The 14303-nt window shown below is 56.5% G+C and overlaps 1 protein-coding gene across 6 annotated transcripts in view; it reads left to right on the forward strand.

Moving 5' to 3' along the window:
* The window catches only part of LOC104151832 (ninein-like protein), a 31304-nt gene that overhangs the window by 6746 nt on the left and 10255 nt on the right, over nucleotides 1-14303 (forward strand). For 3 of the 6 annotated variants that reach the window (XM_068940546.1, XM_068940550.1, XM_068940549.1), the window contains 12 exons: nucleotides 317-406; nucleotides 2396-2564; nucleotides 3241-3353; nucleotides 4448-4773; nucleotides 7557-7661; nucleotides 8445-8514; nucleotides 9486-9722; nucleotides 10011-10124; nucleotides 10852-11064; nucleotides 11837-11953; nucleotides 12049-12298; nucleotides 12791-13021. In XM_068940546.1, coding sequence (XP_068796647.1) covers nucleotides 317-406; nucleotides 2396-2564; nucleotides 3241-3353; nucleotides 4448-4773; nucleotides 7557-7661; nucleotides 8445-8514; nucleotides 9486-9722; nucleotides 10011-10124; nucleotides 10852-11064; nucleotides 11837-11953; nucleotides 12049-12246 — 1752 coding nt within the window. In that variant the 3' untranslated portion in view covers nucleotides 12247-12298; nucleotides 12791-13021. Of the gene's footprint in view, nucleotides 1-316; nucleotides 407-2395; nucleotides 2565-3240; nucleotides 3354-4447; nucleotides 4774-7556; nucleotides 7662-8444; nucleotides 8515-9485; nucleotides 9723-10010; nucleotides 10125-10851; nucleotides 11065-11836; nucleotides 11954-12048; nucleotides 12299-12790; nucleotides 13022-14221 lie in introns of all 6 variants that reach the window. The other 3 variants (XM_068940551.1, XM_068940552.1, XM_068940548.1) reach the window with 2 other exon arrangements.

A 14303-nucleotide genomic window follows, 5' to 3' on the forward strand; every position in this document is an offset into this window, starting at 1 on the left:
AAAAGGTTAGTTCTGGTGTCTTCCACTCCAGCGAGGTACCTGGTAAAATGGAAGTGGGGAAAGAAACGAATGTGTGATGTTAGCCACTTTGGGAGAGCTATCCTGCCTGCAGTTTGGCGTCTCTCACATGGGAAGAAACATTTTCTTCCACCTCTTTCTGCATCCAACCTACCCCGCAGGTGTCAATAGGAATCCTTCCCTGAGTCAGTGGGTTTTGCACCAGGCCATGTCTCCAGCAATTTAGGAAAGCTTGTGGCTCTCTGTTTGGTGAGGTGATAACTTCTTTGATAAGAAGTGTCTCTCTGTCATTGTGCAGCTAGGCCAGGTGGAGCCCCACAGCACAGAGGTCCCGACCCAGGACGAGCGCTTTGCAGAGATCATCCTGGAATACGAGCGGCAATGCCAGGTATGGATGGGCAGCTCTCCAGCAACTCTGTCATGAAAATACAGCTGTCATCTTCAGATCTGTCAGGCACTGAGGGAGCAGCCCTGGCCAGAGTGTGGAGGTGGGGGGGGAGGAAGGGATGAGGACAGGATTCATCTTTTCTTGCCTTGCTCAGAGCCCTCTGGCAGGAGGCAGGACACAGCTGTGCCCCTGGGGAAGAGAGCCAGGCCCTCCTTGCTCCCACAGCTCGCTACCCTGTGTGGGATGGTCTCCCTGCTGGGATCGTGGCGGGGAAGGAGGGCTGGGTTGTAGATTGCTCCCTTCCTGCCACCCTGTAGCCAGGGGCTGTTTCGCGTGGGAGCCATGTAGGCTGTGTCCCTACAGCTGTGTGGGTGTAGGGACAGACCGCCACAGGCTGTGTTGCAGGGTGTTTCCTCTTGGAGGCAAGGAGAGCTGCATAGATGCATGGGGTTGCTTCTTTGCAAGGCAGTTTATCAGCTCAACTGTTCTGTGTCTTTGTTTTTCCCTTCTTCCTTGTTCCCACTTTAACAACTCCCCCAACGTTTGGTGCTGCTGGACTCTGCTAGAGAGTCAAGGTGAGCCTGTCCAGGTACCTGGCATGTGCGTGGTCCAGGGGTTGGTGTTGTGTGTGCTGCACCTACTGCGCTGTACTGTGCTCCCACCCAGGGCCTTGGGCACTCTGGGACATGAGCACAGCCTCCATTTCCCCTCTCGTTTTTAACTGATTTGCGTATCTTGCGTGTTTTGACTTGCTGGATGCTTTGTGCATTGGTTTCTGAGTGTGCAGAGTCCTGCGCTTATCGCCTTGTCTGTGTGTTTCCAAGTGCTATGTGAGATTAGGGAACACCACTGGGTAGAGCTGGTGACTTATCAGAAGCTCCCAGCCGGGGCTGAAATCCATGCGTTTGCAGCAAAGCCTTTTCATGGATGCAGCAGCCAGCCTCTGTTGTTAAAGGCAAGTGTGCAGGAGCGCTATCCAGCACGGCGTTGCTCCCGGTGGTAGCGAAGGGTCAGAGACACTTGATTCTGCAGTCTTTCCTCCTGCTGAGCTGCTCCAGGGATGTCTGTGCAAACGCTGGTGGGTTCTTCCTGCCCTGTGAAGGCACCCGCTTGGTTTTATCCTTTCCCTTTGCTGACCGGCCCCCCCTTCTCCTCTCTCCGTTCTCCTGCTTAGGATGGAGATTAAACAAACTGGGTTTGCTTTTGTCTAGATCTGCCTGATAACGTGTATTAATTAGGATCTTTGAAAGTTCCCTAGAGCATAGAGCATGTTTTCCTGGGCAATATGCTCTAGAGGACCCTGCTTGAGCAAGGAGGTTGGACTAGATGATCTCCGGAGGTCCCTTCCAACCTCAACCGTTCTGTGATTCTGTGATAGTCTTTTGCGGCCTACCAGTTTCGTAAGTGATGGTGCATGGGATATGACTTGATGCCTTCTCAAAGTGCATGGCCCTTTGGGGCCTGCTCTGCCGTAAATCCTGTTGTTGCTTTGCCTGCGTGCAGCAATGCTAGCTGAGTAGCCCGCGTGCCATTGGGAGTGTCCTGAGGGTGTAAGCCCAAGTCTCTGGGCCCCAAGGGGGCTGTACTGAGATCACAGTGTTTCTTGTGCGTTGCTCACTAGAGATGGTCATGTTTAGGTCAGAAGGGGTCTCTGGAGGTCCAGCCTTTCAAAGCGTCTGCAGAAACCCCCTGGTATTGTGTGCTTGTGCGTACAGGGGACAGTGGCTTATGGCTCTTTCCCCCATACTCTGTCCAGGGAAGAGGCAATATCTTCTGTTTTTTGCAGTAACAGTGGCCATGGCAATCTAGGCTTATATTTCTCCTCTGGCTCTTCAAAACAATCTTGTCTCTGCCTGTTTAGAAAGGAAGGAAATCCCCCCTCTGCTTCATTCTCCAGCCATGCTGGCGAGGCAGGCACAGCTCTTCACGCTGCGAGAGACCCCGAGTAGCCATGGCTGCTGGGAACCACGGGCGCATGTTCCCTCACAGCCCCAGGGACCTTCACGGCTGCGTTGTGACCAGTCTCTGATGCAGGTGCTGTGGGACCAGAACGACACGCTGCGGAGGGAGCTGGAAAGGCTGCATCTCCAGCTACGTGAGAGCAGGGCCCAAGCACGCTGCCAGGAGAGCAGGGCTGAGCGAACGCTGCCAGCTGGAGGTAAAACGCCCGACAGGCATGTGAGGGCGGGACGGTTCAATGCATCTCTGTCTGCTTGGCAGGAGCAAGGTTTCCTGGTGGTTGGAGTTTCTGCAGGAGCGTGGGGTGGCTTGTTGTGACTGAGCTACTGCTGCCGTTTCTGGCACTGGGCAGCCACGGGAGGGATGAAGGGGGTGACGGACGGTCAAGAGTGACAGAGACAGAGGGAAGGAGGCTCCTCCAACACAAGGGCTGGTGGTGGTGACCTAGTGGCTGGCCAGCTGGCAGTGAACAGCTTTTCCCTGTGGAGGAGGATGGTGAGGAAGCACAATATGATAAAGGGGAAATAGTCCCAAACTGGAGTTTGAGAGGTTCAGGTTGAGCGTTACGAAGAATATTCTTGCCCAAAGGGGTGGCACAGCCCTGGGACTGGTGACCAGATAGGTGGAGGAGCTCCATCTTTTGGGGTTGTAAGGACTTGACTGGACGAAGCTGCAGCCATCCTGATCTAGCGTTGACGATAGTCCTGCTCTGAGCAGGAGGTTGGACTAGAGACCCCCAAGAGGTCCAGACTCCAGCACGTCCAGGAGTCTGTGGCCATCTCAAGGAAAACCCTCGGACTCTCCTGGCCCAGTGTAAGGGGCAGGGGACCCAGTGCTCTCTGCAAGCCTGTCCTCATACGGCTCCTCTCTCCCAGCCCGCCTCTCTCCCAGCCCTCCGGTTCCCAGTTCTGCGTGCACAGAGACGGTGCTCACAACGGAGCAGCTCCAAGACCAGCTGCAGGACCTGAAGGTGCAGCTGGAAACCAAGGTGAGGGCCAGGGTTGTGGAGGGAAATGTCCTGGCTTCCCAGCACAGCTGTCTGGTGAGTGGGAAAGGGGACATCTCGTCTTCCTGCTGCAGAGAGGCTGCTCTGTAAGCTCTGGCATGTGCTCCAGGAAGGTTGTGGGGTCTCTCTCTGTCCAGGCTGGGGAGCAGAGTGGTACGCCCTCTCTCTGCTGGGAGATTCCCCTGCCCGTTTTAACTGGGAGCAGTGTTCAGGGCTCCCATGGGCTGGCAAAGGCTCTGTAGGAGTCTCTGGCGCATTGCAAACGGTTTGTGTGGTTCTCACTACCCATGCGGGACTAAAGATTAACTCTGCTCAACATCGCTGGAGCAGTACTACAGGGCAAAAGGACCAAAAGGAGAAGCAGCAAAGCCTGGGAGCGTGGGAAGTATCGGAGCCCCATCTTCCCAGGTTTGTGGCACGCTTTTAACTCACATGTCCTAAGGTGACAGTGTGAACCCAGTGCTCCTTTTAGACAGCAGCGGACGCTTGTGCAAGAGGCCTGTTTCCATCTTGCGCTCCTCCTCTTTGACAGGTCAGGGATGCTTGCTGGATTTCCATTGCAGCCACTGCAAGAGTAAATCCTAAATCGTCCCACAGCTGACGGTTCAGGGGGCACGCAGCTGCCTGCACATCTCCTTTTGCCTGCTTCAGTCTTGTCTCTGTGCTCATCAAATCCTGCGCTTTCCAGCGTTTACAGGGGAGACATGGGGGTCAGCAGCCCCTCGCTGTCACCTCTCGGGCAAGGACCTGCTCTGCAGGGTGGAAGAAGCAGAGAGCGGCAGTGGGTGATGGCCCAGCCTCTCCCTTCTCCTCTCCAGGGTCCCAGTGCTGCAAACACGGAGAGACCGGGGAGCTGTGATGCTCGCTGGGAAAGGATGGGTCCCACCAAACTCCTCTGGTATCTGCCTATTAGAGGCTGCTGCATTAAACTGGTTGTTGCCCTGAGTTCAGTAGGAACCGAAGCTGCATGAAGTGTGTTCCTGAAGCCAGCTAGATGGCTGTAATTGATAGCTGACTGCAGGGGAGGGGGGCTCTCAAGAGCACAGTGCTAAAGCCCAATCCTGTCTGTCCCACAGGTAAACTACTACAAGCAGAAAATTGAGTTGATGAAGAAGAGCTTTGAGAGGAAGAGGAAGGATAGTGAGGAAAAGTTCAAGGCTGAGATGAGCAAGGTGGAGGAGCAGAAAAGAGACCTGAAAGAAAGAGTGGCAAAATATTGGGCTATAATTGATGGCCTGAAAAAGCAAAAGTGTGTGTGGAGCCCAGAGCTGGAGGAGAGGTTTGAGATGGAGCGGGCCAAGGTGGAACAGCAACGCACCGAAGACATTTGTCATCTGGGGCAGCGGCTGGCTCAGGAAGGAGAAGAGCTGACGATGCAGCGCGGGGACAGATCGAGGCTAAGGTCTGGCACCGTTCCTTTTCTGGAGCTAAGTGGGAGGCTGGGGATGGGCGCATCCCCTGCTCATACCAAAGCGGGTTGGGGAAATTTCTCACGAAGCTGGAGAGCTTCCTTATTTTGGAAGAAAGTCTGGGAAATATTGTGGGGTTGCAGCTGTTCACAGTGAGAAGACTGAACTTCCCCTACGTGAGGGCTTTTATTTCAAGACTTAGAAAGTTTCCCTGAGTGTTCTTCACTCTTGCGTTAAAGGCAGTGCTCAGCACAGACTGTGTCCCAAAACAGTGAGGGAAGTAAGACAGCCTTCACTAGCTTTTTCTGTGTCTGTCTGTCTGTGTCTCTCTCTGTCCTTGGTCCTTCAGCAAGCCTGCCTCTCCTTGTTAGATCACCACCTGCTCTCTTAGCAGCAGCAAAAATCAGCCTAAATGTCTCTATTTGGCCAAAGGAGCCTGGCTGGCAGGAGAGTAATGGAGTCACTAAATGTTTCAGCATCCTTCCTGTGCCTGTGCTGTTAGTTCCGCGATCTTCCCACAGGCCAAAAAAGGTGCGCGGAAGAGACTGGAGAGGAATCGGACTAGAAACTGGTGCCTGTCCCTCTCTGCTCCCTCCTTCCTCCCAGCACACCCCACCACTGGCCACAAGCTTTTCTCCTGCCTCTCACCTGGCTGTTCCTCACTGTCCCCCGTGTTCTTTGCTGCGTCTTATCAGGAGCAAAGTGCCCTTTGGTCATCCACACGCAGAGGATTTTGCTAGGTTGCGATCCCTGTTTCAGGCCTAGGGAGCTGAGATACAAGGTAGGTGTGGGAGAAGGGGAGCAGCTCGACTGAGGTCTATGGTAGAGCGAGGTAGGGAATGCAAATAACGGGGCGATGCAGGGTGTTTGAGCCGTGTTACTACCGTCCCTGGTGGCTCATACAGGGACTGGCCATAGTGTGGCGCTTTCAGAGTTGTCTGACAGCATCCGATGGAAGAGCCTTTGAGATGTTCTGGATGGTATGGGATCGTTCCGAAACGCTGATGTAATTGCCTTGACTTTGCAACGTAAAGAAAACTTTGCATTCCCTCTCTTGCATAAAAACATTCTGGGGCTGACTGAGTTTTTCAGCCTGTGCCTGTGGCGTGTGCTACCCCATACACATCAGCAAAACATTATTTATCTTTAAGGAAAGATGCAGAGGTTGAGCTTAATCAAGAGCTGCCATGAAGGCCAGGAGGAGGACAGCTTTAGGGCTTTGTTGCAGTAACATCAGTGTGAGAGGAGGTGATTTCCCAACGATAAAGGCTCAAAGGGGAGACCTGTGAGAGCAGCATGCCCAGGAGATGCAGCAGTGGGAGTCGGAGGAAAAGGACGTGGTCTCTTGGTGGAAGAAGAGGCAGCTGTAGAGGGGAGAGAAGATGAAAGAAGAGCAAGATCAAGATGTGTGAGACACTGGCTCTTGTGAAGGAAAGGTAGAAAAAGAGCATTAGGATGAAATGGGTTTGCTGCAGAGATTGAGGGGCTGAGGGCTCTGGTGTTGGAAAGGACAAGAAGTGTGGAGAGCTGCCCTCCCGATGGAAAGGAGCGGGTCCCTGAGAGTCAGGGGAGGAGACGGACCAAAATCCCCTGCTGCAACCAACCTCAGCACTGAAGGAACAGAGAAGAAATGAAAGATCTAGTGACAGACCAGTGCAGATGGAGCGCAGATGTCTCTGTTGCAACGGATGGCCCCCTCGATCCAGAAGCTGGAGCCAAAGCTGAAAGCATTCCTTGTGGAGAAATGAGATCTTGATAGATAGGGGCACGTGCTTGGGAAGCAGGCCAAAGAGAGCAAAGTTTTATATGGTTTGGCTTGATGCAGCAGACACAGCAGCATGTCAGGCCAGTGACGGAGGGCCAGAAGAGAAAAAATGCCCTGGACCGAGACAGCAGCACGGCGGGAAATGTGACACGCAGGCTATCAAAACGTAGTTAGAGGGGGAGAGGAGCAGGGTGAAACAGAAGCTGCTGCAGCTCAAAGATGTCGTGCGCTGGCTGGAAAACAAACTCGCCCGTGGTCTGTGCGCTGTTCCCCTTGCTTGCTTGTTTAGAGGAGCGAGCAAAAACATGCCTGCTCGGGCTCTCTGCCTGCCACACTGCGATGTGTCACAAACTGTGATGCTATCATCATCCCTGTCATCTCCCGAGGAATTTGGATCCTGTTTGGACCTGGTGGTTTGCAGTAGCTGTTGGATGGGACTGTCCTATTTAGCACAGGTCTGAGCTGCTTTCCCACAGGCGCCAGCACTCCTGGCCATGTGGGTGGGCTGGGACTACCAGTAGGAGTGGAAGGACAACGAGGCAGAGGGGCTACCTTGTGTTTGTGCTCGTAGCCATCATCTCCAGCACCGTAAAAGTCCAGAGGCCTCACAAGTGAGCTGACTTCTCGAGACGTGGCTGTACCGAGGTTGGGGGGTCGGTTTTACCACTTGCTGAACCAGCTGGGTGTGTCTTGACAAGCCAGATCACTTAATTTCCACTCCTTGGCAGGCCTGCACAACAGTTTCCTCTGACTGGCAGCGACACGCATTCTGGATCTGTTTTATAATCTGGCTCATCCCCTTTGTTCTTCTCCCCCTTGAAGACCTGCTCCTTCTTCACCACCATCTCGCACACGTTTTGCATGCAAGATGCGTTGGAGGGATGATCCTTGGATTTCTTTAGTGCTTGTCATCCTTGCAAAGCCAATGGGATAAAGCAGGGAGCGTGTGTAGATGCCAAGAGCAAACTGGGCTTTTGCATGGGTTTCTCAGTCTGCCATCTCTCCCTGCAGGGGAGAGCTGTGCCGGCTGCTGGAGCGGAGCAGCTTGCAGGAAGATCAAGTTAGGAGACTCCAGCAAGAGCCAAGGGTGGCGGAGGAGAAGAGCAGCGAGCCCGAGTAAGAGAGGACGCAGCCAGCCGCGGGAGGCTGACTCTTCTCTGGTGAAGAGCTTGTGCTAGGGGCAGCTGCTCAGGCACATTTGCCAGATTTCAGTTGCCTCAACCTGTCTTTTAGTTGCTTCTTTCCGAGCAAGGCAAGACTCCCACTCGCTTGGGTCTAAAGCAGCCAGCGCCAAGCTGGGCCCAGTCGGCCAAAGGCTTGGGCAGGCCAGAGCGTGGGGGCAGGAGCCAGGTTTGGGTAAGGCTATGGGGAGAGGGGTGTGTTGAGGGAGAAAAGGATGGGCTGCTTGGCTACAAAACCTTTTGGCTGGTGTCTTACTGCTGCCTTAGCAAGCTTGGGATCTGGGGGCACCGACTGAGCCCTAAATCCAAGGGGAAGCAGGTGTCCAGACGGTCCCCAGAGTCCTGCTAAGCTGGTTCTCCCAGTGTCCTTCATCCCCTGACTTAGGGCTCTGACAAAGTTGTAGCGCTTGGATGTCCTCTGAAGTCTGCCTGAGCTGGCTTGGGTCACGTCCTAGGGGCAGAGACACCTGACCCGCTCTCAAATCAATTCGGGACTCTATCTGTTTTAGCCTGGTTTTGCTTTCTGTCGCAGACTGAAACCTGAAATGCTACAGGGTCTCTTTGGGAGCAGCCCAGAGGGGCGCAGCGACCTCCGTCAGGCAGGGTGAGGGGCTGGTGGCAGCAAACACGCGTGGGCCCCCGAACCTGGGCCCTTTTCTAAGGGGCTGTGGTTTGCAGCTCTTTGGGCTGAGGCTGATCACGTTCCTCTCCCCGACAGGAAGCACAGGAGTGAGATGCGCAGAGAGAAGGTGCAGCATCTGTCTGAAACAGAAGAGTTAATTGAGTCGGTAAGAAGCCATCAGTGCTAACTGGCAGGCACTTGGCTGAAGGGTTGAGCAGGACAAAAACTGTGTGTGCTTGCAGAGGAAAAAGGGAATGTTTGCTTCAAACATCCAAACCCAGTGTTGCTTTGAAGAACCAACTTTGTTTTACAGCTTGTCAGGTGGGGAAAAATTGTTTTACAAAAGCCAGTGTAGAATTTTAGAGAAGGGGAAGGTAATGCCTGTGACAAAATCTCTAAGGATTTTGATTTTTACCCACTTGCACTCATTCTCTCAGAGATTTTGCTCACTCCCGCTCTCATGCCCATGTGCTCACGAGCACTTAGACACCTGTGCGCCCGAGGGCCGGCCAGGATCCCTTGTGCACAACGTGGGCAAGGGGTGCAGGCTGTCAAGTCCTCACCCCGTTCCTGGGATTCCTCCTGAGTGGTGACCACAAACTAGGTTTTGGGCAGATCTTTTGTGCCCTTCAGAGCTGCCAGCTGCAATGGGGAGGGCCTTTGCCTGAGACCCTCGCTGAAGTTCATCCTCCTTAAAACTTAGGCCAGGCTGTTGCGCGCTGGATGCTTTTCCTCCTTTGGAGGAGATCTGTGTCTCTGGTCTGTTTTCTTGGGAGAGTAACAGGAAAAGGAATGGGACGTGGCACGTGCTGCCACCCTGGCGTTAGATGCAGGGTTTTCTGCCGACACGCGACCTGTGCTGTGGTTACATCACAGCATGGGTCAGCAACTGCATGTTACCTAGTGTTACTGCTGGGAACGGTGTCATGGGAACAGTGTCCAAGGAATGGTGCCTTTCGGTATTGATGCAGGCTGCTGGGGCACTTGTCCTAGGTGAAAGCAAGGCCCTGCAGCAACAGGGATGATCCTGGGTGGGGATCCAGCAGGGACAGCACGGGACGGGTTAAGTCTCCATTGCCCCCTTCCCAGCCCAAACCTTCATGTGCAGGTTGAGTTTTTGTCCTCACGCTTTGCCAGAGCGAGAAGAGCAAGGGGGAGATCTCCCATCTGAACTCCAAGATGTGTCAGCCAAGCCATGAGCTTTGTGACCACGAAGCCGGCCACAGCACTGGCCATGACCCCGTCCAGCGGCCGAGCCAGAGGCTACGAGTGGAGACGGCCGCGAGGGTGGAGCAGGAGCACTTCCAGCAGCAGGCAGCGTGTCGGATGGAGATGGAGCTGCTCCGGCAGCAGCTCAGGGCCTTCCAGGAGAAGGTGGGTGCCCCGGGCGGCCTTCGGTGGGTTGTGGGGTTGCAGGCTGCTGAGAGCGGTCCCTGTGATGTCGGCGTTGCCCCTCAGGGCTGCGTTAGATGCCTTTCCAAGGCTGAAAAGACTCTCGTCTTCCTCTTTGCGGGTCAGAGGGACTCACCTTCGCGCTTGGATGTGTCCAAAGCCAGCCCAGGTGAAACTTGGGGGTGAGACTGCAGGGACGGAGGCCCTGTGGGGACAGGTTCTTGCTCACGGCCACCCTTGCGGTGTCCCCTCTGTCCCTGTGCCATGCAGGCCGGGCGGGTGGAGGAGATGGAGGCCGCGCTGAGGCAGCTCACACAGGAGTGCCAGGCGTTGCGGTTCGCCACGGCCCGGCTGAGAGAGGAGCTGGAGGAGCGGCAGGACCAGGTAGGGGCTGGGCCAGAGCTGCACTGAGCTGGGCACGGACAGCATGGCCCAGGCGGGCCGTGTCCGAGGAGGGGGAAATCGGGTGATGAGAGCAAGGGAACAGAGACCACTGGGGTAGGGGAAAGGCAGCGCAATAAATCTCCCTCTCCTGGAGCGAGATTTATTTTACTCTCCTAGTATTCCTCTCCTGCCTTCCACCCTGGAGACAGGCTCTGGGCCAGCTTTCCAGTATGGTTTGGCCCCCGAGGTAGCCCTAAGGGAAAGCTGGTCCAGACCCGTCTCCCAGTAGCAGGTTTGCCCGTCGCTGATGGCAGGAAGCAGAGGACAGGTAGTGCAAGCAGGGATTGAACCCTGGCTCGCCTGGGATGTGTCTGAGAGCAAACCCAGGCGAGGAGCACCCCCTCTGCCTCCCGCCAGACTGCCATCCGTCGTGCTGGGCTTCCCCCTCGGAGGATCCCTTCAGCAGAGCCTGCTCCCCACTGCTCCTGCACTCAGCCAGGGGAGCTTCTCTGAACCACAGGCCCGTTTCTCCAGCGTGGAGCGCTCTCCGTCGCCAGCTTTGCAGGCTGCCTGGCGAGCACCGCTCCCGCAGTCCTGCTGCGCTGATGTGGCCGTGCTGATGGGAAAGCTGGCGGGGCTGAGGGTGCTGCCTAGCCCCCTGCACTGTGCAGCACCCCCTGGGCCTGTCCTGTTCCTGAAACCAGGCGCTGGCTTTTCTCTGTTGCAGCTCTTAGAAGCCAAAGCAAGCCTGAGCCTGGCCCAGACTCAGCATGTGCTGCAGCTGCAGCAGGCGAAGGCCCAGATGCACGACATGGTGCCAAAGAGCCAGTACGAGCAGCTGCAAACCAGCTTGAGAGAGGAACAGCGCAAGGCTCAGTGGCTCCAGGAAAACCTCCGCCGCCAGGCTGAGCAGGCAGGCAGGCAGCTGGCCAGGACCCAGGTAGGCAGGGGGCTGTGGGGAGCTCAGACGAGGGGTCCGGGGAGGCAGCGCTGCCCCCAGCCCGGGAGGTAGCTCTGCTCGAGGCCGCCGGAGGTTTGGGTGGAGGATGCTACACGTCGGGAGTCCGCAAGGCAAATGGACTTGCTCTTCCAAGTCCCCCTGCAATTTTCAGCCCTCGTGAACACAGTCATCGCCCTGCGCTCGAACAGGAGCCCACCTACCCCAGGGCCGGACACCTCCTGCCCATGGGGGCAGGAGGAGCCCAGGGAGACCTGCACTGCAGTGGCTTGGGCCAGAGGAGGAAAGCTTAGGCCTTCTGTGCAGAGGCATAGCCAGCACAGCGGTTTTGTGAGTTTGTCCTGCAGGCCGCTGTGATTCAGTCAAAGCAGCCTGGGTGCAGGTGGAGCATATTGTAACTTAAGGACAAGAAACTGCGTCCAAGGAAACCTAACTACCTCTCTTCCAGGGTTTTTCTTTGCAAGGTAGTGAGAGGGAACAATCCCAGGCTTGTTCTCGTAGAAAACATTGCAGGAAAAGCTATGCTTTGTCTTAAAGCAGGGTGGTGCTGACCTGGGTGGGGGGTGTGCTGCTGAAGGCACCCGCCCCTAGGATGCTGGCTGCGTCCTGCACCACTTCTGCCGATGCTCCCACGCTCTCCTTCAGGCTGCGTGAAGGTCTGTGAGCGGGGCCCTGGGAAACGCATGGTCCGGGGGAGTCGGGGGCCGGGCAGGCGCTGGGACTGCCCGGTGTTGGCCTTTGTTGCCCGCTGCAGGAGGGACACGAGCAGCTGCTGCAAGCGGCAGCAGAGCGGGCAGAGGGGCTGGAGCGTGACCTGAGGAGCGCCGAAGCAGCGCTGGTGGAGAAAGCGGCTCGGCTCAAGGACGTGGAGGTGAGCGTGAGAGAGGGGTCGGCGCTGCGTGTCTGTGCCCGGCTGGGACCCGCTCTCAGGGATGCTGAACCCTGAGCCTGCTGTCCCTGCTGTAGGCCCAGCTCTCCGGGAACGCCAGGAGCAGATTGCTGATCGAGGACCTGCACGAGGGGAACAGAGAGCTCGCAAAGGCGCTGCGGGTGGCCGAGCTGAAGCAGAAGTGCACCGAGGAGAGGAACCAGTCCTTGGAGGAGCAGGTCTCAGCCCTGAAGCAGCTCATCGGAGAAATCACACCAGCATCTCTGAGCGGGTGACTGGGCACCCGCTGCGGCAGCTCTGCCCCTGCTCCCGGCAGGGATCTGTCAGGTGCGAAAGAGGGGGGAAACGGGGTTAAGAAAACAGCCCTTTTCTCCCCAATCTTGCTGGGGTTTCCTGGGTAGAAAGTGGAGAAACCAGACCTAGTACTTCAAGGAAATGGGGCCTGTAGATAATCACGTTTTTCTTGCTGAAAGCACCAGCTTTGGTGCCTTTTTTTGGTGGCAGTGCACGCGCTTGCTGTGAGGCAGTCTGCCTCGGCGCCTGCTTCCCGCCAGGAGGTGCCTGCACGCTGACAGTGTGCTCGGCGGTGGCACGGATGCTGTTTCTCTGCGGAGAGTTGCTGTTGGGGTGCCCCTGCTACAGCTGGAAAGGCAGGATGGGGGGGGCTGCGGGTTCCTGCGTCTAGGTCATTCCAAGCAGGAAAGCTGTGTTGCAGCGTTTACAGGTTTGCCGTACCAGCAGCACCTCCTTGCCAGCTCAAGCCTGCTGTGTGTCTCAGGACTCTCCCATGGCTGTGGCTGAGCTCTTTTTCCCCTGCAGCTCCTCTTGGGCTCTGGGAGACCCCGGCCTTCCTAAAGCCTGAACCTAGGAGCCAAAACAACCTCTTGCCGGATCGTTGCCTCTGCGGTGAGCAGGACAGAGCAGCCGAGGGACGAGCCCTCCTTCAGTTCGAGCATCCAAGGCTCGAGGCAGGGCCGTTTCTCCCTGCTCGGCACCGCGCTCCGGCGAGCCCTCCTTACTGCGCCTCCTCCGAGGAGGCTGGGAAACGTGGTAAGTGACCTGCAGCGTCTCGCGTTCCCTGCTGGCCTTCACGCAGCAGCCACGAATGCTGCTCCCTCAAAAATAAGTTGTCTGAAGGCCGCGAAGCCAAGCATTCGCGTTGACAAACACCAGCTTTCCTGATCCGCCTGGGGGCCTTGCCCTCTGCGTAGGGGATGTGGTGGTGTCGTCGGGTCTCCGCCTGGCTCTGTGCAGAGCGGGAGAGTGTTTACACGGGGGCAGCCACGGCCCCTAACTGTGAAAGGGCTCCTGGGATTTTGGGGGGGCTATGGAGTCCATAGGAGAGGCCAGACAAGCCTGGCTGGATCAGGGTAGCAGAGCAGAGGCTGGACACAATCAAAACCTGGAAGAAGGCTTAAAAATAGCTCAAGCTATTGCTGCTCCAGGAACAAAAGGGGCTAAAAGAGCTGCGAGCTAAAAGTCAGCCACAGCCTTTTCTTCGCAGCGTGTCAGAGGAGGGAGGCTTTCCAGTCCCTTCCCGCAGGGAAGAGGACAAGGACGGTGCGAGGAGAGGGCTGGAGGCCATGACTGAGGAGGCCTCCGTGGCCTGGCAGTGCTTTTTCTGAAGGCTGAGACGTCTCTTCCTTTGCGTGTGAACCGATTGCACGGCGGGGGAAACCTCAGCAGGTGGCAAAGCACAAGCCAGGGCTGGTTCAGGGAGCTTCCCTGGCTGAGGCGGTGAAAGCCGTGGAAGGAAATGCCACGGGCACTTGGCCTGTTCCCGTACTCTAAACGTTTTCTTTTTGGCTGCTGTCAGAGATAGGGCAGTGGGCTAGACAAACCTCTCGTCTGACCTAGGGCTTATGTTTTTGGGAATGTTGCCTCTGAGCCGCTTGGCTGCTCTAAAGTGGGCAGCTCTGCTAGGAAGATGAGAGAGGAAGAGGGGCTCGTCAGTCTTGCTCTGGTTGTGTGCTAACTGTAGCCCTGAAAACCATCTGCCCCCCCCCCCAAAATAGCCCCTTAGAGGTGAAGCATCAGAACAGGGCTCCTGCCAGACCAGTGCTTTGAGTAAGGGGACTCCCTCCAGAGAGAGAGGGGGGGGGGGGGAGAGAGAGAGAGCGAGCACCAGCGTGCTGGGAGAGACCTCAACCAGGCCCCTGCGCCCAAGGCTGCAGCGGTCATTCACTCGGCAGCTCAAAAAACACATTTACAGGCCTCTGGTGGGAGACAAGGCTTCCCGTCTAACCCCAGGAAGAAGCTCTTGCAGTCTTATCTGCCACGTGGGGGACTGTCTCCATTGAGACGGGAGCCAAAGCTCGAGCATCACCCTGCA

This window comes from Struthio camelus, chromosome 3, assembly GCF_040807025.1.
Source record: "Struthio camelus isolate bStrCam1 chromosome 3, bStrCam1.hap1, whole genome shotgun sequence".
NCBI lineage: Eukaryota > Metazoa > Chordata > Aves > Struthioniformes > Struthionidae > Struthio > Struthio camelus.